Source organism: Marmota marmota, unplaced genomic scaffold, assembly GCF_001458135.2.
Source record: "Marmota marmota marmota unplaced genomic scaffold, marMar, whole genome shotgun sequence".
Taxonomy (NCBI): Eukaryota; Metazoa; Chordata; class Mammalia; order Rodentia; family Sciuridae; genus Marmota; species Marmota marmota.
In genome coordinates this window covers 6138651-6166265 of record NW_026000000.1, presented here as the reverse complement: position 1 = coordinate 6166265, position 27615 = coordinate 6138651, and the positions used below count along the sequence as shown (strand labels likewise).

At 34.2% G+C, this 27615-nt stretch overlaps 1 protein-coding gene across 3 annotated transcripts in view; it reads right to left on the bottom strand.

The window, feature by feature from the left end:
• Prkg1 (protein kinase cGMP-dependent 1) overlaps nucleotides 1-27615 on the bottom strand; it is a 1168403-nt gene that overhangs the window by 108767 nt on the left and 1032021 nt on the right. For all 3 annotated transcript variants that reach the window (XM_048807597.1, XM_048807595.1, XM_048807598.1), the window contains exon 8: nucleotides 12212-12277. In XM_048807597.1, coding sequence (XP_048663554.1) covers nucleotides 12212-12277 — 66 coding nt within the window. The remainder of the gene's footprint in view (nucleotides 1-12211; nucleotides 12278-27615) is intronic.

Sequence of the window (27615 nt, the reverse complement as noted above, 5' to 3'; positions counted from 1 at the left end):
AATGCTGTATAATGGCTCTAGACAATAATTTTAAAATATACTTATCTTCTGAATCTATAATTCTACTACCATGTATCTCTTCAAGGAATTACTTCTGAAGATGGGCAAAGCTGCTTACTGCATAGAATTTGTCACAAAAAATAAAAATTAAAATTGACTAGATGTCAGATTACATTTAAAAGTCTAAGAAGACAAAGGAACTCAGTGATGCTCATGCTAAATTGCCAGGGCAATGTAGTATGGTTATGTGTTCTGATGGGCTTTGGAAACCAAACTAAGTCTAATAACCATTTCCCTACTTATAAGCTATGTGTTTTGGGACATGACATTTTGGCTCTGTGAATTTTAGTTTATTTTTAAAGTGGAGGAAAAAATATTCCTTGCAGCTTTCCTATGAGTTACACTATTTAGTCAATCTTTACCTATCAATTTAAATCTGTATGTGCGTGTGTGTGTGTGTGTGTGTGTGTGAGAGAGAGAGAGAGAGAGAGAGAGAGAGAGAGAGAGAGATTATTTTTAATGCTGCTTTACATATGGTCAAAGCAGGGAAAATAATTTAGGTAGAATGATTTCCCTATTTAATGAAGTATACCAAGATGTCAATAGAAGAATAGTAGTTACCTTTGAATGGCAAGATTATATTTAAAATTTTCTCTTCTTTTCAATTTTTCTACAGTGAAGAGTTTTTATACATATTATCATGATATAATCTCTATTAGAAATGTAAAAACAAAAAAAAGAAGAGAAAAAAGTAAATCTTAAGAGTCTAATGAAACATGACTAAATGTAAGTTTTCATTCAGCCCAAGTGGGTTTCTGTCTAAATGATAATGTATTAACTCTGCTTCAGCATGGAGAATGTTCTCTTCCTTACCAACTGTCAAATCATGATTTGATTTTGATTGTCTGGTATTCATTTTAAATTAATTCAATTGCATGGTTGGGCAGGGCAGTAGACAATATGACCACTACACTTCTTCCAAAATAGTAAATTCAGAAAGGGCCTCCTTTGTAAGTAAAGCTCATCCTGGGAATGAGGCTGCATCATTATTGTGGCTGATGCTAATCCAATTCATGCTTCTATGCTGAGTTTCAAAATGAGTACCAACTGCTAGACATATTGAAAAGAAAAGGAAAGTCTTAGATCTTTATGACCCAGCTGGGCCTGTAATAACTGTCTCACCAGGGAAGTGTGCCTACTAAAGTAAGCATAACCACTTAACTCTACAAAAAAGTGAAGTGAATATCTAAAGCAGAATTTAACTTTCACTGATTGTCCTGTTGATTTTCATACTGATTGCTAAGCTTCTGTCAGAATTTCAGTCCTGGCATCCTTCCTTTCCTGCTTATCTCTAGGATATGAGGAAAATAAACATTTCCCAAGTAAGCAGCCAGAAAACACTATTTATAAATATTTTAAAGAGATTTCCAAATATGAAATTTCAAATGTTACCTTTTTATTTGAAGACAGAAAGATTGATATTTAAGATTTAGACACTGAGAGTTTTTGCATATTTCCTTATTCATTCATAGAATAAGTTTATGAACTCCAAAGAAATCATTGAATCTTTAAACAACAATTTTTAAAACACTCAAGGGATAAAGATGCAAACCTCAGAGACATAGTAAGGATTCAAGTATTTACTGGGGAAAAAAACCCCAGTATTTATTCACTGGTGTAAATCAAAACACTGATTGTAATTAACAAACCAAAGCTGTGATTATATCATGTTATTATTAAAGTGATTAACTGTGAACTGCAACATCAATTTCCATTCATCTTCTGATTGTCAGGGAAAAAAAAACATACTTCTGTCAATGGACATCTCCATCTGAATGTCTGAATACCACTTAGGCAATCTGAATGCCACATATCCATCATTGAATTAACTGATCACTTCTACCTCAACCTGTTTATCACTTGTATGCTTGATCTATCATCCACCAAGTCCCCTAAACTAGAAGCATTTCTCTCTCACCTCCTATATTTAATTATTCACTGAAATCTGCTTTGAACTAAAGTTTAAACTCCCAAACCCTAATGAAGTTGCTTAGGGCTGTTGCAGCAATATCCTAATGGTCTCCCTGCTTGAGTTCTTCGACATTATAATCAATCTTCTACTCCCTTCCTTCAAAGACAAACACAATGCAGAAGGAACAGATCTCTGTTGGTTCTTTATAGCCCAGAGAAAAAGGTCCAGATTCTTTTAGTTTGAGATACTAAGATATTTCTTTATAATCTATCTCCCTCTCTTCTTTCCAAACTCATCTCTCAGCATACGGCTAGCTGTCCAGTTCCTTGTCCTATAAACCCTCTGTTCTTACCACAATCCAGTCATCAGCCTACAAAACCCTTCCAATTTCTTTTTTTTTTTTTTGCACGCCCTTTTCTCAGCAACAGCTGCCTTTACCCCTCCTTTCTCCTTTGTAAAAGTCCTACTTAAAAACTTGGCTCACTTGTCCCTTTGTCCAGAAGGTCCTCTGGATGCTTTAGGCAAAAAGCATTCTTCCACCCTCAGGTCTCCCCAAGTATTTTGTTCCTACTCAAACTTCAGTTTCTTATGTTAACTTTCAGACCACGAGTTCATACCAAGTAGAAGATCTTGCTTTATATCTTTATATGCCTGGTTCCCAGTTTATGATTTGGTTTTGAATCTGTCCTGGTTCTTGATTTATTGCCTCCCAGCTCTAAATTCATCCTTCTTGGCTGCTCTCTGAAAATGGATTCTGACGTTTAGGTTTTTTTCTTTCCAATTGGCACTGAAACCTTGTCAACAGAGGTCACTGGAGAGACACTGCAGGAACAAATGATTTTGCTTCCTGATTTCAGAGTGCTTGGTGGGCTTCTCCAGTGTCCAGCCATCACAGTTACTTGGTGGCCAGCAGTTTCCCCAGCCAACTCCCTGTCAGGTGGTTTTATACCTGCCTTTGAAGAGCTTTTCAAGGAAACTTGCAGTGCTGATTTCCTACACGAGTTCTACAAACATGACATCACAGCTACCATATTGCTATCCAGCAAATTATGAGAGTGTCCTTCTCTTCCCTCCACTGCCTGTCTGGATAATTGTCAATGTCTGGAGACACTTTTGGTCATCACATTGGACAACACTCATCTAGTGGACCTTAGAGGGCAGGGTGCTGCTAAACATTCTGTAGTGCACCAGGCAGACCCCTGACCTACTCATCACACACATAAAACAGCCATCTGGCCCTAAGTGTCAATAGTGCTGAGCTCCAGGAACTCTGTTCTGTAATAAAGTTTACCTCTTAGTCATAAATACGAGTTCACAGTTTATAACTAGGGTGATTTATTCCTATATCTGCTATTTGTATGTTCTCTATAGAGTGTTCTTATTACTCTAATCCCTATTAGAGTTATTAATTATTCATAATTAACTTTTCCTCTTCAAATTACTATATGCCATCTCTTTCCCAATGGGACCCAGGCTGATCTAGGATCCCTCAAAAGATATTTAGTGTCACCATGTTTAAAATGGAGGATGTGGCAGTCCACAAAATAAATATAGTTTCCAGCCTCCTCAAGCATGTAGTTTGTAAGTCAAAACAAACAAGTGCTATAAATGAATGAAAAGGCAGGTGAAGGATGGTACAGTGAAAAATAATAGGAGAGTTAACTTCTTATGGGAGGTAAGGGAAGTGATCCAATAAATGCTCTATATATTGTAAATGAAAACTGAGTTAATTAATTTTTAAATCAATTTTAAATTATTAATTAATTAATTAATTTTAAAAATTGATTAATCTCAACTGTTTGGCCAGGATGGGGGAGGATTTGATTTGATGAGGTCCTTATCCATTTGGGGAGGCTTTTGGAACTCAAATATTTCACTCACTGGTCTTCTTCCTTACACGTAGTCAAATTAGCTTCAGATTTAATTCAATGAAAATATTTTAATTTAACTCAGAAGCCCCTCATTTTCAGGTGAATTTTTTTATTATATCATTATAGCATTTGTTCCTTTTCATGATTCTAAGCCTCTTGAAGGTATCTGCTTTTTATGCATTTTCATATATCATAATATTGAACCTAGAGTCACAGAGTAGACATTATGCATGTACTTCCTGAATGTGTGAGGTTTCTATCTTGGTCGTCTAAAACATAGTGTGATACTGGTGAAAATACTGGAAACTTGTGCCATAATTCCACCCCAGGATCTAAAGAGCTTAGAAAATTCATATTCCCTTTGGGAACTACCTTTCTCATTTTGAAACTAAAGGACTTGGAAGAGAGGTTTTCTAATATCTCATTCCATTCTGAAATTCTAAGATAATAATGAAGGCAATTAGGATTCAAGAATGTAATTTGAATGTACCTGACACTTCTGGGCCTCAGGTTCCTTTCCTATAAAATAAAGTCAGTCTACAAAAAAAAAAGGCTTAGAAATATATAGCCTTTGGGTTAAATGGCAGAGTTGAACTTTTTGGCATAGACAATATGGCCTATAAAGCTAAACAGATTTATTGTCTGGCCCATTACAGAGAAAGTTTCTCAAACCCTAGTCCTACCTGGTTTCTCCTGCTTCTTCTAACATCTCTTATATGACTCTTTCTGACTGATCTAGTATAGTTGCCTAAATTTTTCAGCCATGTTTTTAATAATGCTAAATTTGGATTATTTGGCCAATTAATATATTAATGAGGTTGGACTTTTACTCTGAAAGGATTCAAAATGTTACTAAAGAGAAACGCTCTGGGTTTGTGACACCAGATAAAAACAGGAAATTATCTGTAAAACAAGGATGTAAATAAACAGTTCATTTTTTTTACATATTTGCCTTTAAATCCTCTAAATAATTGATGTCTAAAGAAATAATATATGGAAGTAATCCAGTATATGAATTGATTCTGGGTCTTCTCAATGAGCTCTTTAGTCAAGAGTATGTGCTTCTTGGAAGGACTTGCAGTAAGAGTCTACTGTCATTTTAACAGGCACACATGATAAACAGCTGTCCCACCAATCTTTCTCCATGACTTTAAAGTACAATTACTGCTTCCAGACATACTTTTTCCCCCACTGGAAATATGCTTCTTTTATAGTTAGATCATGCTTGCTCAGGGCATGCTATAATTCAACTGACATCATTAAATTGAAATAATATAATGTCTCTTTTACATCTAAAACTTCTGAATTTTTATCTCTTCTGCTTAATAAATATTTTTTGAAAAGAACACCAGTCAATAACAGCTCCATAAAAAAGACAAGCACAAATGATCACAGCTGACACCATTCTAGCAAGGCACATTTGTTTTCTTATAATCATCCTGCCAATATCCTCACATCACCCTAGATCTCTTTCTGGAAAATGAACCAAAATAAAATCTACTTAGGCTGTAGGAAAGGATGAGGCTGTGAAATACTTTATCACCCTATCAGTTAAGCAACGTGACCACTGGCAATGTGGCACACGAATTCCCTGTAGTCCTATCATGTGGACACAGAATGGCAAACTGTATAAAAAGAAGGACATGGGCAACCTAGGTGGGCAAATTACCTTGGGTACAGGATCCTGAGGCTGACCTGATTGACAGGGTTACAGTTTTTCTCTCCCCAAATCCACCACCTACTCTCTCTCCCCTATTCCCTAATAGCATCTGGACATCTAAAAAATTTTTGGGGGGATTTTCATGATTTCTGAGTCTTATTGGGTATTTCATCAAGTTGCAAATAACTGTTTCATAGTACTATCTTAATCTCTACTTAGTTAATACCAAAATTAATGCAAAACTTGGATCAAAGTCCTATAGAATGAAAGAATGGAATTAGAGGTACAAAAATAAAAAGACAGGTGTGTGTCCATGGGAGGGGGAGAGTGTAACAGTAAAGGGTAATGCCTACAAAAGAGTAAAGGAAAGAGGATGTGGGAACAGGGGATAGGATGTCAGAGTTGGGAAGACAAATAATGATGGCATCAGGAGGATCAAGAAGACACCCTTGGCAGGTTAATAACTAGGCACTTCAGATTAGTAGTCTATGCATTTGCTTCATTGAAAAGACAAGTTGATTACAGCATGAAGGAAGGTCAGAGCAGGAACACTTGGGTCAGTACTCAACTTTAATACTCTGTTCAGTCAGGGGACAGCCTATTATGGATCACAGGACGGATTCAGTCATTGCTTGTTTCTGGCATGGCCATAAGCTAAGAATGATTCTTACATTTTGAATGGGTGGGAACAAAATCAAATAAAAAAATAATACTCCTTGAGGTATTAAAGTGATATGAAACTCAAATTTCAGTATCCATAAGAAAATCTTAATTTGGAACACATCCATGTTCATTTATTTATTATCTTTTTTGTTGCTTTGGCACTAAAACAGCTAAATTGAGGAGCTGGAACAAGGATCATTTGGCTTAAGATGTCTAAAATATTTACTAGCTGGACCTTTACAGAAAAAGTTTGCTGACCCTTGGTCCGAGCCATGCAGTTCTCTGTGGCTTCATACATGAACTCCTCTCCTCGGAGAGAGAAAACTCCTGCACTTATCACAGCCTTTCATTTTTGTTTTGGAAGGGGTGTGGTTTAGTGATCATATTCTTCCTTAAGCATGCACTTTGGTGAGCCTTTCCCCCATCAAATTATCAGAAACATCCATAGCTCCCTTCCTGGGAGGATTAGGGTGGATATTATTTTCTCCATATGTTTCAATCTCTTTTGACATTCTGGGTCCTGATGTATATGGTGCCCAGGGTGCTGTCTGACTGGCCCACTATGTGATCTACCTAGCCCAGAACATGTATTTGGAATTCCAACAGTTCCTGCATAGCTGAATATATGCAGCAGAAGTGAATGGAGAAAGGAACAACTCACCATAAATAAAAGGCTGGGAGATCTGGGAAGAAACTGGCAGAAGCCTTGTTTTTGAAGACTGATGCAAGTGTGTCTAAAGAGCTAGAAATGAGGTCAAAACCCAGGTGACCTGTGCATGGTAGAGTAACTGAAAAGTTGTAAAATTTTTACTGGTAAAGGAAATCATTCTAATATAGACACAGATTTGTATCTAATTGAGCTGATCTTATTCAGTTTTCAATCTCTTGTTGAATTTGTGTCTTGTTCATCTCAGCAGGTCTAACATCTAACATAGGAAGCAGGCATCCATTATTATCTTTCTTAATTAATAAATATCAATGTTTCATTGTCTGACTCTAATTCCAATTAGAGTCTAATTCCAATTAAAAGTGCCCAGTTTTAATACTTCAGTACCAGTTTGGGTGCTGAGAAATAGTCTTTGCTAATTCTAGTGACTTTTCCTCTATGTCCAACTTTCTTGGTAACCTGTCTGCTTATGGGCTTTGTGACCAGCCTTGGAATTATGAGATGCTCCCTTACCATTAGTCTGGTGGTGAAAGTGTTGGTACTCTTTTAAACATATGGTATAAATATGCCTATCACAGTCAGGCAACTATAGCTCTGGGAGGTAAAGTACTTGAACTATAGTCATACCCTGCCACCCCGGTCCATAGAGATACCTTAATTTCTGAGATTGCCATTTGCGATGCCCTACAATCTTGTTTGTCAGTCCCTCCTAATTTCATAATTTTTATGCTCCAGCACAATGCATTTCCTCTAAGCTAGTTCCTGTTCTACACCTCCTAGATTTTGTCTGAATAACACAATGCTCCCAAGAAATGCTAAAATATCAGTGTCACTGATGGAAAGGACCTTATATCTGTCATATGGTGTATGTATATAAATCATTCTGGGTTTCCTGGGGTTCCATGGAGGGTCTGAGGAACCACTTGAAGTTATTTGGAGACAGAAGGGAGATCCCTGGTTGCGGGGGTATCCTATCCCCATGACAGTCAGAAAAGTCCCTATGTTCTTTATAATTCATTTTGTTGAAACAATGACCTTGTTAACACAAAAGTTTGAAAACCATTGTTGATGTCATTTTAGCTTGATATTAATAGAGGTTAGAGTCAACATAAGCAGTGGCCAGTATGGCACCAAAATTGACCAACAGAATGGATGCTGGTCATGTTCTTTGCCAGATGTCACCTCCTTTCATGTGGGTTTAAGGAAAGATCTCAGCTATCCTTGGAGTCAAGGGGAATCAGAATACCAGGGTAGTAATTATGGATTAAGGTGATATTCCTTATGATTTACTAGTAGGTAGAAGTTACTGTCCTTGACAATGACCAGAACAGTCCTCAATGTGTCAAAAAAAAAATCTTAATAGAATTTCTAGCTTCCCATGACAATATAGAAGTAATCATTGCATAATTGATTATCGAATGCAGTCTACTTTGGTATTTACTTCTTTTCAAGGATTCTAAAATAAGGACACTACAGGTACTCATTTTTTTATACATTGAAGCAATTTATTATTAGATTGTTCCATTACACGAGATTTTTAGATAGTTTTCACAAGTTTTGGAAACATTACAGATGGTTACTAAGAGAAACTGTGAGAAACCAATCCTCAGAGAAAGTTTTTTTTTATATAAACCATGTATCTGTTTATCATTTTTGTGTTTGTGAATGAGCATTTCTTTAAAAAAAATTCTGACATGCATGATTAGTTACAATAATGTTCTTTTGCTTTCCCTCTGGAATGATAAAGCATAATCACTGGCTTATGTAACATGGTACCTAGCTTGTAAATTTGTGAAGGAAGCTCCTTGTGTTGACAGTTCTAATGTCTGCCATCTGTTTACATGGGATGAAGCCCTGATGCTTCTCTAATTGACCATAAATTAGGTATCAGCAGCAGGCTTTTGACAGGATCCTTCAGTTACAGTTTCTTTTTTTTTTTAAATAAAAAGCTGTGAATTCAACATTTGGTGGGAAGCCCAACTTCTCTCCTGAGAGTACAGAAATGTACTACTTAAGTTCAAGATTTGAACTGTCTTCCCTGTATTTATGTTTCAAGCTGGACCTCTCTCAAGGTATCTTCTGAGTATATATCTCTGAAGATAATATTATTCTGATTAGAGAGGAAAACCGCTAAATCCAAGAGGTGCATGTGCCTTTCTTGAGAATAGGATACTATGATGTCTTGAGTTCTTACTGCATGTCTTGTGCTGAGCATGCAACTTTTCTTACATTAAATTGCTTGATTTTCAATCAATATTTTCAATATTATAATTTATTTAATATTCTCCTATTTCTAGAAAGAGAAACTGAGACTCAGAACTGAAATAATTTGCCCATATTCTCATAAAATTGTTCAGTCAAGATTCAATTGGTTCTCTTTTCTCTCCATCCTCAGTACCACTTGTCATCTTTCATGTTTTCTAAATTAAAATTAAATGTATTTTAACTGATACATAAAAATATAAAATATCATATTAGTGGGGTACCATGATATTTCAATATTGGAATACATTATGTAATGTTTACAACAGGTTAAATGTGCATCTCCTCAAATATTTATCATTTATTTATGGGGAAACCATTCAACATGTTCTTAGCTGTTTTAGAGATATATAGTACATAATTATCTATAGTCAACCTACTGTGCAATAGTACATCAGGATTTCTTTTTCTAACTATGACTTAGTATCTGGGTTTTTGAGGAGCCAGCCATGAGGAGATTACATCCTCCTCAGGTGATACAACCTTGTTTTTGTATACTGCTTTCCTAGAATCTTGGATTTGATTTTTTATTTCACCAATTTTCTGTTTCTTTAAACTAGACATTTAATTTGTGTGTGTGTGTGTGTGTGTGTGTGTGTGAGAGAGAGAGAGAGAGAGAGAGAGAGAGAGAGAGAGGGGAGGAGAGAGAGAGAAATATTCTCTTGGTTTCTGAGGTTTTCCATGTTGTTCGGTAGATAATGCCTTGAATTTTTTTCCACTGTTTTCTCTTCCCTTCCCTGACTTTTTTCTTTTTTGACTGGGGATTGCAGCCATGAGTGTTTAACCACTGAGCCATATCCCTACTCCTTTTTATATTTTACTTTAGACAAGATCTCACTGGGTTGTTTAGGGCTTCACTAAATTGCTGAGGCTGGCTTTGAACTTGTGATCTTCCTGACTCAGCCTCCCAATCTACTGGGATTATAGGCATGTGTCACAGTGCCCAGCCTGACTTTAAGTGAAAGAATTTCCCCTAATTCTTTTTTTTTTTAAGAGAGAGTGAGAGAGAGAGAGAGAGAGAGAGAGAGAATTTTTTTTTTAATATTTATTTTTTAGTTCTCGGCGGACACAACATCTTTGTTTGTATGTGGTGCTGAGGATGGAACCCGGGCTGCACGCATGCCAGGTGAGCACGCTACCGTGTGAGCCACATCCCCAGCCCAATTTCCCCTAATTCTAAACTTAATACTTTTTTTCTTTTTCGTTCTTCCAGGGTAGTTCCATATTAACATGTAGGCTATTAACATGTAGGTGACTTTTAAGCTAATAATATGGAGTTAACTCTAACAAGAGTTCCTGGTCCACCTTTCCTAACCCCTGAAGAGTGTCTATCCTCAAGGGTCCAAAGTTGTACCTCAAATTAATTATAGTCTTACTGTATTTAATATGGTTGTGACTCCCAAACAGATTCTCCTTCTATATTCTTTCTACCTTTCACTGCCTCAAGGATATCCCTAATTTTCCCCTTGCTCTTTACAGATAGTGTGATGCTAAGCCCTCTGGTTTTACCTACTCATTATTATACATTCCTCATATAAATGGTCTCATGATCACCAACTGGATTTAGGCCACTAACCAGATACTCTATCTTCAGCCTCTTCCTTTAATTCTCTCTCACAGCATTTTCAGATTAGCCTACCATATACATTGTTGTAGAGACACTATTTCACCACATAAAATTGTCAGAGCTGCCATTATCCCAACATTCAGAGCTCCTGGTGAGTCCAGACATACTTGTGAACTTATTTGTTACATTTCTCAACTTTCCACAATCTCACTGGCCAGTTAAGTGGCTCAGAGCTTCCTCATGAATAGTGCTAATAGACTTCAGTGTGTTTATACTGTCTTTCCTAATGCTTTAGAATTCAAGTAATAATGCCACTTCTTTCCAAAGTCTTTCTGATTCTCCTCAGAAGTAGCCACTCCTCATTTTGGATACCTTTAAAAGTTTATTCTGAACTCTTCTTACTTCTTCCTTACATGATGATTAGGAAGATCACATGATGGTTATATTTTGTATGTACATCATCTCTAGTAGAGGCTAACCCCAAAATGATATCTGTAGTATACTTTTGAAACTTCTCTGAGTATAATAATGCTCCAATAAAGCATGAGTCTAATAGAAGAATACATGAATGGATAAATGTGGAACAAGGGAAACAAAGAAAAACTGCTTCTGAGGTATTCATAGAAATTACTATCATTTGGTATTTGCCTCATTTCTTTGATTCTAAGGAATCAGCACAGAGGGGCCTCAAAAGTAAGATTCGTGAATCCAGTGGGATTGTTCTCCACCCAGTGACCCTTGCACTCAGCATCTAACTCCATCATCTTGGCATATGATATCTGTTCCCTCAGTTTCATCCACATAGATGTTCATTGCCTGTTTTACAATTCTCTTTGGGTCAGCCACTCAGCTTTTCTGTAAACTTACCCACCTACACTGCCATGAGTAAAAGTGCCCAAGTGGGTTTACCTAGTATATATGTCCAAGTGTGTTCTTGAAAAGTCAATAATCTCATTTCTGTGGTTTAGCATTCAGGTAGTGATAACAGCAAGCCTGAATGGGTAGGAGAAACATGGATAGGCATCATGAAACACACTTTTGATGTTTCTAAATATATATGTCCATGTCTAACACTGAAGCTTTCTCCAAAAGTGTCTTTCTAAAAGCTTCTAGTATTGGAGTCTCTGAATGGGAGAACAGAGCAGATAACATACACATGCTAAAGGAATAGCCCACTTTTTAATGACAACAAGAATTATTCTTCAAAAAATTTACCTAAATAGCTGGTATTAGTTGAGTACCTTCTAAAGAAAAGGAATTTTGACAAATACTTTAATCACATGTCATCAGTTATCCTCAAACTGTCTCTCAAATAATGAGCTAACTAAGGTGAGGTTCAGCATGATTAAAAACCTTATTTAAAATCACAAAGCTAAATGGCAGAGTTAGGAACTTCCAAGAATAATATGGAATAAGAATAAAATATAGAACTCAATTAAAATTGAAAACATATGATATTAATAGCTTCATAAAATGGTACCTAATTCCCAACACATATGTATGTTGCTGATATGAATGTGCAATATGCTTAGTACAGGAATGTACTTACTCTCTGTCAATCACAAGGCAGGTTACGGCTTCTGCAGCAATGACGTTTGCTGTTCTCACGTCTTCCCTGTATAAAAAAAATATAGAGAGACATTAGGATAGAACAACCTTTAATATCAAGGAAAATTGTCCATTGTGATTCATTCAGGAAACATACTAAATTATATAAACTCTTCTGATTCAGTCACTTTCAACTTTAAGCTTTGTTCATGTTACAGATTTCTTTGTCTTAAAGAACCACTGCATCCTTGTCATTAATCGTGCAAATTCTGTAGTTAAAATCCAGTTATTAAAATTTTTAAATTTCGAGTTTTACTTACACAAGTGGAACAGCATTGTATATCCTCATTCCCTTTGCTCTTTGGGGAATTCATGAATTAATTGGATGATGACAAAGATAATAATGGGCATGAATAGATGAAAGTTTTTAAAGCATCTGAAGATATACTTCTGGAAATTGAGTATCTAATCCACTCATGTATGAATTTGTCATTGTTACCTTGAGAACAATGGATCTGTTTTAATTATTTCACTGCTTTAGAGACCCTGCTTTTATGTATCTAACTATTTGGCAATTTATGACACACAGCTCTTCATCCATTACAGAGCTTATGGTTCTTCAAGAGTATTCGAAAAATCTTAGTCACACCAATTGAAGTATACAAAAACTGTTTCATTTGTCACTGCAGTAATTTATCAACCTCTTTGACCTTTAAAAATCTGCCATATTTCCTGTTTTATCCAGTAGTCAAAGGTGAATGTGATAAATCAATATCTACAATTATTTTCAGCCACTAAAAATGTCATTGCATTATTGTAATGATAATATTAAATTATAATGAAAATGCACTATTTTCCTAAGATAAAAAATTCCTATGCAAATATAATTAATGATAAATATGTTTGAAATACATTACAGAAACAAGTACATACAATAAATATAAACAAATAAGTACCAACAATATAGTATTAATAATTTTATTCTAAGAGTCATAAAACATGTCTCTAATAACAGACTTTTAAATGATTCCAGTGAGTTTTTACATTTTTTAAAATTTTACATATACTTCTGAATTCTGTATTTTTCTGTATTTTTACCATATTTCATTGTTGCTATACCAAGATGGTAAGGTTATATTTGCTTTAAAGAAACATAGAAACAATCAGTATTTAATATTTGGTAAAGCCAGTTCCCCATCACTTATATACTTTTTAAAAAAATATCTTGACAGTACTAGCATTTGTCATTTCAAATAGACTTTAATCTTTCTACTTCTCAAGAAACCCATATTGAGCTTCTGGTAGATTCATATTATATTTATACATTATTTTAAGAAGAAAGACTTTCTGGTGACATTAATTTTTCCATGAAAGAAGATGGCATGACTTTCTACTTTTTCAGTACAGTTTTATATCTTTAAATAAGATTGCACAATTTTTTTCCTTTTAGGTCCTAGCATTTAATGAAAAAGTATTATTAGGTGTTTCATATCATGTTTCTCTATAAGTGACACTCTTTTTTGATTCGTTTCTCAATGGTTATGTTATTAAAGAAAAAAATCTCTCAATTATGGTACATTTCTTAATCCACCCATGATACTAAACTCTGTCTTGACTTTAAAATTTTTATTATAGCCTCATCGACTCCCAGTATGGTCCTCCTACTGCCTCCCTCACATTCTCTGCCTTGCAGCCAAATTGGCCTCCTTTCAATGGCAAACACATCACCTCCCTCCTGCCATGAGTTTTTCATAACTAGGCCTACAAAACTCCTCTCCAGCTGTCTGTCTAGTTCACTCCAGCTTATCCTTTAGATTTCAGGAGAAATGCCTTTTCCTAGGGGATGCCATCCTGAATTAACTAGGTCAGATTCCCTGTTTACTTCTTCTTATCACCCTACCTATCTCTATATGCAAGCAACTATCACCATTTTTAATTTATACATTTACTTATGTGTTCATTTCGTTAGTACCTCTCTCTCTCTCCCACTAGACAATGTTAGGGCAGGGACCATGGCTAGTTTTATTTCCTATTTTATCTCAAATACCTGACACAAAGGAGGTACTAAAAGTGTTTGCTTCAAGAATGGTATGAATATCATATTCCTGAGGTCTGGGGCAGTGAAGCAGAGTTGAGGATCTGGAATCACAACCTATGTAAGCCTCAGTGTCCTTGTCTATAAACTAGAGATGATATGAGTGCCCCATTCACTGCATGAAATTAAATGAGATCACCAAAAATATGTATGTCATTGTGCTAGGTACACAGAAAGAAGTGTGGCCTACTGTTTAATATTTCTAATTCTTCTCATCTCCAACATTATCTATCATGATAGCCCTTATGGAGGCTCTGTTTGGTGTTTTATAAGAACATTCCTACCCAAGACTAAAGTGGAGATTTTTCTTTTTGCTTCATAGCATTAGACAATGTATTTCCAACCATTATGACTTTCTTAGTTTGAATTTTTGGTAAACACTACAGGCAGAAAACATCAGTAATACCCACCAAGTTTTTCATAAATTGTGTGAATGATTTATTTCTTAGAATGTTATTTATGGTGGCATAAGTTACTAAAAATTGCTGCTAACCTAAACACAAAAACAATAAAAACATTAATATCCTTTTATAGAGATCATATTAAAACTTGCTTTCTATAACTATATTTTCACCTTGACTAGTTAGAAATTGTCCAGAGTTAAAAAAGAAAAAACATACACAAATATGCCTCATTTAAACATATATTCTGTGCATATAAATTTTTAATGTATCTATTACAAATATCCAATATTTTAAGATTTTATTATATTATCTGGCCTAAATTGAGTATACTTTAAAAATGGAATGTAATTTCCTTGAAACAAAAAAATATCAATATTATAAAACATAGATGAGAAAAAAAATCAAAGATCAGAAGAACGCTTTAATCAATAGAAACGTAATATAAGTATGGGCTAGAATCACCTTACTACATTAACTAGCTTAATACATTAAAATGACATATATATATATATATATATATATATATATATATATATATATATATACACACACATATATATNAATATTAAGGTAAAATTTTATGTGACATATATATATATATATATATATATATATATATATATATATATATACACACACACATATATATATATGCTAAAAGCATAACACTGGTTAAAGGCAATAAATTAAATATTTGTAGGGAATTTTATATCTGCCACTTACTATGCATCTAGCATATGTCAGTAACTATATTAAGCAGTTCACAAAAATCCCATTTATACCATATAACAAACTGAATATGTGAGGCTAGAGATTAGGTAATATACTGGAAGTCAGGCATAGCTAATATATGCAGCCCTAGGATTTGAATACAGATCTGTGTTCAAAATTAGTTCTTTCCACAACAGTACACTGTTTTTATGTTCCTCTATAGAGTTTAATTTGAAAAAAAAATCTAAATTTATTAAAATGCAGAATAAATTTGGGGCAATAGTCATAATGTCTACCATTATAAAAATGGTATTTAATTGTTAATAAAATCAGCACTAATATACTTATGGGTGCCCAACTGCAAAATGAATCTGATGAGCCATTTTGATTTTCAGCTTATCAGAATTCCTATACATGATTATGTCTTAGTCTGCTATGTTGCTTTATAATATTGTTACATAACAATAGAAAATTACTGAATGCCAAGCCCATTCTGCACTGACCTAATGTTGACCCTGCAATATCATTGTATTTCTACTATTAAGGTGCTTAATGTCTTGATGTTTCTTTATGCAGGTGTCTAAAAATTGTATCCCTGTGCACTGTGAGAGCTTTTTTCTGAAAATCTAGTTTTGAGATATATATGTCATGTTAGGAGTAGGGTAGGGAAACTTCTAATGAAAGAATATTATTGATGCAAACTGCCAATTCTGTGATTATTTGGTATGTTTATATCCTTTGTGGTCCAAGGGCCATGGTAAAAGCAAATACCATTTGGATTTAGATAGGAAATATCACACATTTATAAAATGCAGAGGTCCTAAAAATCTGTGATTTCATTGAACATTTCTAAACATACATAACTATTATCATATTGATTTCACACAGAACATTACCTAAGTTAGCACGGGTTTCAGTAATACTAGTTTAGACATGGGAAAAAGAAAAGCAGGATTGTATTATTTTTAAAAGTTGAGATTTCTTTCTTTCTTTCTTCCTTTTTTTCTTTCTTTTTTCCAAGTTTTACTGTTTGGCAAATCAGGGTATTTAGAATTTAGAATTTTTGTCACATTAAACTCTGATAACCGAGCACATAAACATTATACTGTTGTGAAAAGAACATGCCTTTGAGGACAGCCTAGATATGTATTTCATTAGCACACATTAGCTATGCCTGACTTGGAGTATTACCTAACTACTTTAATAGCTTCTAAAAACAGAATATACAAAACTTTGAAAAAGATTGACTGTGAAAGAATTTTATATATTAATAAGATAATGCCAGATCTATTTCGTTACAAACTTTCACTGTTCACATGCTGCCTCTGTTTGCTCAGTACACTAGGCTTGTACCTTTATAATACATAAATGTATGTGTATCTGTATAACAGTCCAGGTTTAACATGCACATTATCTTTAAAAATAAAATCTCATTCATCCTGTTCTGGCCTGTATATAATTGTTTTCAGCATGACAATTAATAAACATGTATTTTTGCAAAAGGAGCTACTGTTTGGCAGATTAACAAATAGTTTCAGAAACTTTCTATTGATTAACAAATAATAACAGTCAAAGCTATGCAGTTTAGTAGTGGTCTCTTTTTAAGCATCTTTGGAGGAGTTAGAAATTCCTTTCAATGAAATTATAGAGCATGAAAAAATCCCCAAATATTTGCAAACAGTTTTCTGTGCACTGACTCTGATATTCCTTGGACTTCATCACTGGAATCTTCATCATCGCTGTATCCCAAAGTAGAGTCACTGTCAGTATCTGAATAATCCATAGCAAGGGTTTGCATTGACTCTTCTTGTTCTGAAGCAATTCTCTTGTGTCTCATGACTACTAAAGAACTCTGAGGTACTTGGATATCTCAGGGGAACAAATGTGAGAGTGTATGCATGAGGCCAAAGCAGAACATAGTTCATGCAAAGTGGCTGTCAGAATAGGGGCTCTCCCTTTTCAGCTCTGGAACAGTGTGGCTGCTGTCAACAGTGTTCTTGCATTCCCTCTGTGCCAGCCCTCATGGAAACTGACACTCCTCCAGTTGCTTATGAACTCACAGCAATCCATGGGGCTGAGCCCTTCATTCTATGTCATGTGCACTAGTTTAATGTTCCAGTTAAGTTGGGTTCACATTAGACAAAGCAAATCCTTTCAACATCAAAATCGAAAGCAATCTTACCACAACAAGTAGGATAATCGAAATGTATAGGATATGACAAGGATCAAAGGGCCACATAAAATGAAATTATAGTACTGAATTAACTATGAAGAATTGTAGAGCTTCTGGCAAATCTGACTGTTCTATTTGAAAACTTATCCCGAAGCAGATAAATGTTTTTAAGAAAAAGTCATATTGGGCCTTTTATGGATTCCACTTCCCAATTAGTCCCAAAGCTATTTCTAAATGATTTATACCTTCAACACTCTAATAACACTCATATACTAAGTGCAAAATCAATTAGTACATGGAAATTATTACTACCTTCTAACAATGTTTGGCACAAATAAATGTTAACTAACATTATCAAGAAAGCATGTTACCTTTTAAAATATACTTTTTCTCTTGAAACTCTGTTCCCTAATTTCCTAGAATAAATAAGTCTTCCAATTCCTTTATGATACTAATTTCTCTGTTTATTTTTTTCAGATCTTTTCCCCAATCCATGGAATTATAGTTTTGTTTTTTTCCTTCAAATTTCTGATTTTGACTTGCTGTTTTCTAGCTCTGACTTCTCTCATGGGGGAGAACTCACACTATCCCATGTAATCAATTACTAGTTTTATATTATTGTCTTGAAAATATTTATTTCTAAATGTCTCCTGCCTTTTAGTGGATATCCTCATGTCAAAGTCCCACTACAACTTTCAACTCAGAACTAACTCATTTTCTCCTAACTGTAAAACCATTGTCTTCCCTGGGTTTTCTTTTTTGGCAAATGACATCAGCATTTTTTAATTCACCTAGACTCAGAAAGAATTAGATTCACTTTTTATGCTGCCCTCTCTGTCATTGCATATGTTTTCTCCTATTGATTCTATTTTTCTTTACCTCTGCTATCTATCCATTTTTTGCCTTATGTAATGGTTAATTTGAATTGTCAATTTGATTGGATTAAGAGATGCTGAACATTAAGAGGCTTCTGGGTGTGTCAGTGAGGATGTGTCTAGGAATGTTTGACATGTGGGATAGTGAACTGAAGTGGAGACACTCCCTTAGTATGGGCAGCACCATCCAATAAGATGGTGGCTGATGGAATAAAAGTTGGAAGTACAAGGAAGCAGCAGGAAATGCAACCTCTATTCTTCTTGACCCAGTTCTTGACTGCTGCTGTGATCACATGAGGACATCAGACTCAGTCCTTCACTCTTCCAAAACATACTCTACCAGTGATTCTCCAGGGAATTTCCAGAAGCCTTTGGTCTTGGACTCCGGTAGCATCATTGATCCCTCTTAGCTTCAGCCTCTTGTACTGCACAGCTACTGGTTATTTCAGCTCTCCAACCTGCAGATGACCTTTGTGGGCTTTCCAGCTTCTGGTCGTGTAAGTCAAAATAATAAATTCCCTCTTTATAATCATATCTCCTTTTGGTTCTATTCCTCTAGAGAACTTTAATACCCCTTCTCAGACCATGCTCAACTTTGGGCCACCATCATCTGTATCCTAGACCACTGATTGGTCTCTCTCAAATCTCCTGGCTCACACTTTCTTTTCCTTCTAATCTATATCTCACTTGGTCACACATTTTACAATACAAATCTAATTATGTCAACACTCACTGCACAAGAATTTTCAAAGGAAACATTCCCAGAAGAAATTTCAACATTTTCTTTTAAAATTTAATGTCCTCCACTATATGACCCACCATCTCACTGCCACATGAGCTAGTCTGTGCTCACTATGACAGAAAACTATGTATGTCCTTAAAATATACTGGCCACTAATTATGTGAGGCCTATACACATGTGGCTGGCTCCCCCAAGAACCCTTTATTCTAGTTCAAATGTTCATCCAAGAAAATTTTGATGATCCTTCAATAGCATTTCTAAAGAATAAGAAAACCTTTTGCACATAAGAAATATTTCTACATATAATTACATAAAAGGTAAGAAAAATTCAAAAATAACACCATCTACCAGAAAATAAATAACATTAACACCTTGGTGAATATTCTTCCAATTCTTTATTCTTTGCTATTTATATTTTCATGAATATAATAAAAATAAATTTTTAATAATTTCAATCAATATTTACTGAAGGTAGTTACCTTCTGAATGTCTGAACTTGCAGTCTAATGGGGAGAAAGATTAAATTTGTAGGCAAATGTTTAATTGAAAATGTTGATCAAATAAATCCCAGGCAGTCAGATACTAATAGGGAGGCTCTGACTCACAATCAGGAGAGCAGATGCACTTTGTGAGGACATTAAAAATTAAGACTTGAAGACTGAATTGGAGTCAGCAAGACAAAAAGTCAGAAGGACGGTATTCTAAGAAGCACAAACACCAGACACAATTGCCATGAGATAGGAAAGAGCTTGTTGTAATGCAAGTTCAGGGACTGAGGAAAGAAGGCACAAGCCAGAGAAGCCAAAGAAAGGAGAGCCACACCAGTCAGTGCCCATAGGCCACTCTCAAGATGCATATTTATTTTTTTTAAGGGACTAAACCTCCTTTACCCCACTATATTAAACAAAATCTTTAAAACGAGTTGGAAATCTTAAATTTGATTAGAGGAAATAAATCATACACCATGATGGAATAAAGGTCCAAGGGAATAAGTTTAGTTAAATATTTTTAGAATACAGATAGTGGCCCCCACATAATAAAGTAAATGTTACTAAATAGCTATTACAGTCTAAGGAATTTATATATAAATAAATAATTTCTTCTAAACAGAAAATATGAATTCTGCCCTTTAGAATTCTGTAAAGTAGAATATAGAGTAATGCAAAACATACATAATAAAGCCAATGTGTTATCAAGGATATATATCAACTTATGATCAATGTAGACAAGTTTAAAGCAGATTCATTTTCTGGAGTTTACTCAAAGCAGTCTATGGTTTCTCCTCAACAATACAGACTCATGATGTAATTCTCTTCTTGAGATAAAGAAAGAAGCTAGACTAGGACTTCAATTCAAAATACACTACAAAGATTGTTTTCTCTGTGTCCCTTCCTTCCTTTCTGTCTTCTAGATGTGGTCTCACCTTGTTGTCCAAACTCATAATCCTCCAGTCTCAGCCTCCCAAGTACCTGGGATTACAGGTATATGCTGAGTCAACTGATTTTTGAAAAAGCTGCCAAGAACACACAGGATGGTCTCTTCAATAAATCATTCTGGGAAGACCAGATATTCACATACAAAAGAGATGTGACCCCAGTAACTCACCATATATAAAAATCAACTCAAATGGATTAAAGAACTAAATATAAGCACTGAAATTCGGAAACCACTAAAAAAAAAAAAAATTCAAGAAATACTACATGAGGTCAGTCTGGGCCAAGAATTTTTAAACATGATCACAAAACATGAACAGTAAAAAAAAAAAATTTAAAAATGGGATTATATCAAAGTCAAAAGTTTCTGAACAGCAAAGGAAACAACGGAGTGAAGAGACAACCTACAGAATGGGAGGAAGTATTTGCAAATTATACAGTTGACAAGGGATTGATACCAGAATGGGCAAAAGATCTGTTTGGAAATTTTTCTAACAAAGACATAGAAACAGGTCTGTGAAATACTGTTCAACATCACTAATCATTAGGGAAATACAATCAAAATCATAACATTATACAATATACAGTTCAAATGGCAGTTATCAAAAAGGCTAAAACCGAATGTTGGGGATGAAAGGAGAATTCTTGAAAACTGGTGATGGGAATGAAAATTAGTACAGCCACTGTGGAGAACAGTATGGGAGGTTCTGCCAAGAGTTAGAACTACTACATGATGCAGCAATGAAATCAGTGTTATCAGAAAGACATCTGAAATTCCATGTTCCTTGATGGAAACAATCAAATGGCTCAAAAATTGTGGTATATATATATACACAATAGAATACTTTTTTAGCCATAAAAAAGGCAAAATCCTATTATTTGTGATAGAATGGGCTAGAGGAATCATGTTAAATGAAATAAGCCAGCACAGAAAAATTACTACTTCATATATGAATACTAAAAATATTGATCTCATAGAAGTTGAGAGTAGAATGATGGCTACCAGAGGCTGGGGAGAATAGAGAAGAAAGGAAAAAGGGAGAGATTGGTCAATATGTACAAGAGTACATTTAGGAAAGAAGAATAAGTGCTGGTACGCTTTTGCCTGGTGATGTAACAAAAGCTAAGAATAGCACATTGCATACTTTAAATATTTAGACAAAAAGATTTTGAATATTCTCACAAAAAAATTACATGTTTAAGGAGATGAGCATGCTCATTTCCCAGATTTGATCATTGCCCAATGTGTATGTGTGTGGAAACATCTCATTGTATTCCCAAATTATCTGTAATTATTGGGTATCAACAAAAATAAGTAAAATAAAACAATCTAATTTTATCATTAAGAAAGAAAAGTATTCTCTATGTAGAAAAATTTAAGTGTTTATAAATTTAAGTGTTATACAAAAAGTAATTCCAAAGTGTGTTCATCCTGGCTCCCTGGATAGCTATTTCCATTCAATGTATTAATTTACTTCCCAAGAGAATATATACCTTCTTGGATGGATATCCAGGAAAGGCATAATGACTAAAAAAGGGTTATTAAGTTGGAAGAACTCAATTTTCACATTCCTCCTTATATATTACTTCTGCTGGGGTGATGGCACAATGAAATTTTACTTGACGTGAATTTCACATTCTATGGCATGCTTCAATGACAATGAATATAGATATTTACTAGATTGAACCAAATGAAATTGCTTTTTAGCAGGTTAAAAATAGTTGAATACTGGCAATTTCATGTGGTTTAACCTAATATATGGAATTAGTGAAAGAGGAGGAAGAAGCAATTGCTATTTCTTTTTCTGTTGTGCTCCTCTTTTTTGACACTAGCTGAATTGAGTTTCAACAGGAAGTCATACTTCTTCCATATTCCATAGTTGAATGAATTAATTTCCATGAATTTTAAGATGTGATTGATGTTTTTTACTCCTTCTCTCTACTCATTACAGATAATTCTCTTTACATTTCATTATTGCTGGTGTAAGAAATTACCACTGAAGAAATTTTGAGAATAAATTTGTTTCTTGTTAGGGTACAAATGATATTTATTCTGTATTTTAATTTTAAATATTAAATTCTTTGCAAAGACCTTACAAGTTTAAAGAGGTCTCCTCAAAAATGATTTTATAGAGGGAAAGAAGATCTTGTTGTTTCATGTTATTATTTTATTAGCAATTTAGAAGTAAATTAGATATCATATTTCTATTGTTTTCTGAGGAGCCCATGTGGTCAGTTTTCTGAATGATTTAGATATATTTTAAGGGGAGAAAATAGAAGAAAAAATGTTGTTTTATTAACATTTTGTACAATAAGTCTTGTAGTATAACATGCTTAGATGCAATGATTTTTTTATAATTTTCCTCTTATCCCTAACTATCCCTTTCTCTGAACTAGACTTCATAAAATAATCTGGACTAGGATAAATCAGGTTTTACTGATTTTACTTTTCAGATTGTAATGCATGCAATTTTGTAATGTGATGAGCAAAAAAAAAATTGAATTTGAAAGTATATGAACAAATTTTTAGTGGGGGTTCATGGAGTCATAAATATATAATGAAATAAAATAATGCATCTGTTTTTTTTCCTTTGGTTTCCCTTCTTTTGCAGAATGGAAAAGTAATTTTTCAATTTTTCAAAGTAGAAGAAGTGAAAGCATATTAGAGTGATGGCTGTATCAATGGACTACTAATCTCAACTAAGGCACAAATGAGATGAATGTTAAATTGCACAGTCATGTATTTCAAGAAATTGTTACCTGTGTTCTTTCTTGTAGGGAATTGTAGGCAACCTATTAAGAGAGTGTCTCTTATTTCTTGTTCTATTGCCAACCTGATATATAACCTCTAAAAAATGTTCCATTCTCCATTTGAATTTTTCACATGTAGATAGGTGTTCAAAATCACTGCTGCTTTTTTAAAAAAAAATAATTAAGGTTTTGCAGACATGCACACTTTTTAAATGTTCTAATCATGATAGTTTTCAGTGCTCCTGAGATGAATTCATCCTGAATCCAAGAATATTTCTTTAGGTCAAAAATGATATTTTAAGTATGTAATTGTGATGTACTATTTAAATATTAAATAGCAAGTCATAGAAGCTCTGAAATAGATTTTCATAAAAATATTTTGTCAGTGACTAAAATGTATCACATGCACTTTGAATAAAAACTTCAAATGCCAAATCACTACATACAAAGTCCCTACAGTCAGCATTAATTAGAAAAAAGAAAACCGAGCATTTGATTTATCAATCAATATTTATCAATCAATATTTATCAATCAAAATTTACCAAGAACTTTGGCATGCTTTTAACTGCCAAGCATCTTTTATATAAATATAGACATATAATCATAAAATATTTAGTATATGTATGCATTGAAATGGTTCTAAAATATTTGGGACTTAAATATCCAAAATTTATTTAATATGTCAAGATTTTCCATGAGCTGATAAAAATAAAGTAAGAAACATCCCACTTAAAAACAAGCAAAACATGGGGCTGTGGTGTGGCTCAGCAGTAGAGTACTCACCTAGCATGTGCAAGGCCCTTAGTTCGATCCTCAGTACCACATAAAAATAAGTAAATAAAGGTATTGTGTCCAACTACAACTAAAACATAAATAAATAAATATAAAAAATGAGCGAAACAAATAGCTCAAAGAGAAGGAAAGAAAAATGGCTTTAAGACAATGTAGAATATCTCACACCTTGTGAGAGAAATGTAAAAAAGCATGTGAATACAATGCTGGTAGAAATGCAATCCAGTCCTACTTATTACATTTTTGTTGCATTTATTTATTCTAACTATATACTCACTCTTTTAGCAAAAGTAACATTAAAACGACACTACTACAACATTATGTGTAGAAATAACATGGGAATTAACCTAAATACCCACCAATGTTCAATTTTTTAAATGTACTTTTTATACAATAATACATGGATATGTTTCAAAACCATTAAAAAACTGAACAGAGCCTACATGTATATGATCTCCCATATACGTCAAGTGGAAAGGTCATAGTGCAGTGTATATATGTAATTGTATGTGTTGAATACACACATATTCACACAGAATAAATTTAAGTCAGTGGGTCTTTTCTGAATGCACTAGAAAAAGTAATTACACATAAGGAAGAGAATGTGTAATTAAAAGACAAGGAACCAAGGGAGAATATTTTTTAGCTTTTGAATTTTAATTGATAGATTTTAATTATGTGTCATGATCTTAGGATATTATGGTTTTTTTAAAAAAATAAATACCCCAAATAATAGCAATTGTGTCTAATAAGAAACTTCCGAGTAGAGAGTCTGTGAGAGTCTGACAGTGCTTGAAGGCCTTTTAGGTTCACCATGTGGCTATCAGAGTTTGTCCATTCCTGAGCTACCCCTCAAACCTCACCAAAATCATCCCCAGCTATCAGGAATAGAGTTAATTTATTCTGGTACAGCCCGATTACACTAAAGAGATACAAGCTTAGTGGATAAAAGAAGTAAATACATTTGACACAGTATCCTCCAGTGTCATTTACAGCTTTGCCTTTTGCCCCTGTTTCATTGGCAGCAATCACTGGCACTAAATGACAAACTAAGGAAGATATCTTTTCAGCAAGGACATCTGCTCTTAACACTCTTAGCAACCCTTAGCAACCATGAGGGTGGCATTTTGGATCTGTTAAAAAATTAAGCTACTGATTATATACCTATGTACATAAATATTTACGTAGATACCCATGGCTGTAGATAATAATTAATACCCATGTTTAATATTGCTTTGATATTATTTTAATATTTCCAGTAATAAATTAGAAATATTTTTCCCTTCACAATAATTTTTCATAAAGGCATATGAAATCTTTTTAAATCACATATAGGCATTAATCACAAATGTTAATTAACATTAAGCCTTTTCATCCAGAGAACAAAATTACTAGCTTAGAAGAACAGATACAAGGGTTACTTTATCAAGGTTCACATATCAAAATCACCACTAATTATCAGTGTGATCTGGAGTCAGATACTTCAGTTCTCTGCTTTTCAATTTTCTTGTTAAAAAATGGGAAAACAAAAGCATTTAATGGGGTAATTATGTAAAGAACAAGTAAGTACATATGTGGGAAAAAACTTGCTTTTAAAGTGCAGTCAAGGACTTGAGATCACATTTTTGAACTGAATTCTAAAACCTACAAAAATGAATGACATGGCTTTTTGCCACAATAAAGAAAAGAATGACAACCATTCATTTACTCATTGATAGAACAAAGTTAAATCCAAGTTACTTGGAATTTTAGATAAATAACGAATACTTTCTTAATATTAAGCATGTCCTATGTAATAATGTGCTTATAGTAAAAATTATTCATTGTTTATCTAAAATTCAAGTTTAACTGGATATCCTGTATTTTATCTGGCAATGCTAATTAACATTTCTGAATATTACTGTAAACCAGTAGTCTTAGATGCTTGGTATACAGAAGGGTAGGTAAATCACAAAGTTGTTGAAAATTCCAAGAGTTTACAGTCTAGTTGGTGAGACAGATTATTGATCATTATATAGTAGTATGATCAGAGTGTGTTAAAGGAGTGAACAGAGTGACACCCAATCATGTGGGAAGGTCCCAGCCCTGACTAGGAGATGGGTAGGGGAATAAATGGGTTGATGGTAGAAAGGATCTGGAAAAATACAGTAGGACATGATGAGTTCAGGTAAAAACTGGTGTGCATGTAGAAATGAGTCAACACAGAAAGTAAGGTGGTCATGCCACCAGAAACAGCCTGTGAAAAAGCATGAAAGAATATTGTTTATAGGGAATACCAAGTGATGAATAATAGCTGGAACCCTGGAAGCAAGTAGGGAAGAAATAAGAATGAGGTTAGCAGGGTTGGAACAGCAGGAATTACAAAAGGCTGCATGTTGACCATCTTCAAATACAAAATTTAGCATTTTTTTTCCTTTTACTACATTGCTAAATCTATATCAAAACTCTGGAAGGTACAATAAAAATCAGGACTAGAAGGAGGCAAAATGTGGCCAATATGTTCATCAGGGGTCTGGGTTTATTATTTTGCTTTCTTTTTTGTTGTTAAGAGACTAAAGGAAATTGTGTGGGAAAACCATTAAATCCTTCCTGGATAACTGTAAGAAACTGTTTAAAGTTAATGGCCATGCTATTAGTACTACCAAGTCTTTTCTCGCCTCCCACCAATTCCTCTCATTGTTCCTCTGCTCAATATGCCCTTGTACTTTAATTTGCATGACAATAATGGACAGACAGGTGACATTTGGAATACTTACCTTCAGTTCTGGATCCTGTAACATTGACTGGACACTGACATTATATTTCACCTATGGTCCATTTACACCTACAGCTCTGAATGCCAAAATGCTGGGGCACTATTTCCCTTACTATCAATGAATAATACTTAATTGACTACCTACTGTATTGGAAGTACTGGGAAGGCAGATAGCAAAACCAAGAACTGTTACCTTGAATTTATAGCTGATAATCACGAAGCATCTATGGCAACAAAGTAAGGTCATTTCGCTAACAGATGTGGCACAATTGAAACTGACCAAAAGTTTCAGAGACTTTAAGGCTTGGGAGAAACAACAATTACTGAGCACTTCTAGCCAGGTATTTGCTGCTTAGAAGCAAACTATCTAAATCATATAATCATGAGGCCAGCAAACCCTGGATCAAAACTAGTGAGCAGGCTATTTCTATAAAGTTCTCAAGCTGTGAATGTTTTTACACTTTTAAAGGATTATTTGGAAAAGTAAAAGAAAAGACAAAAGAAATATAATACAGAAACAAGACCACCACACTTGATACATAAAATCTAGAAAATTTACTATCTGGCTCTTTATAGAAAAAGTTTGCCTATCCAGGAATAGATGGAACAACTGAAGTTCAGAGAGTTTCAAGGATCTGCCTGCAGTCAGATAGATAAAAAGAAGAGAATCTGG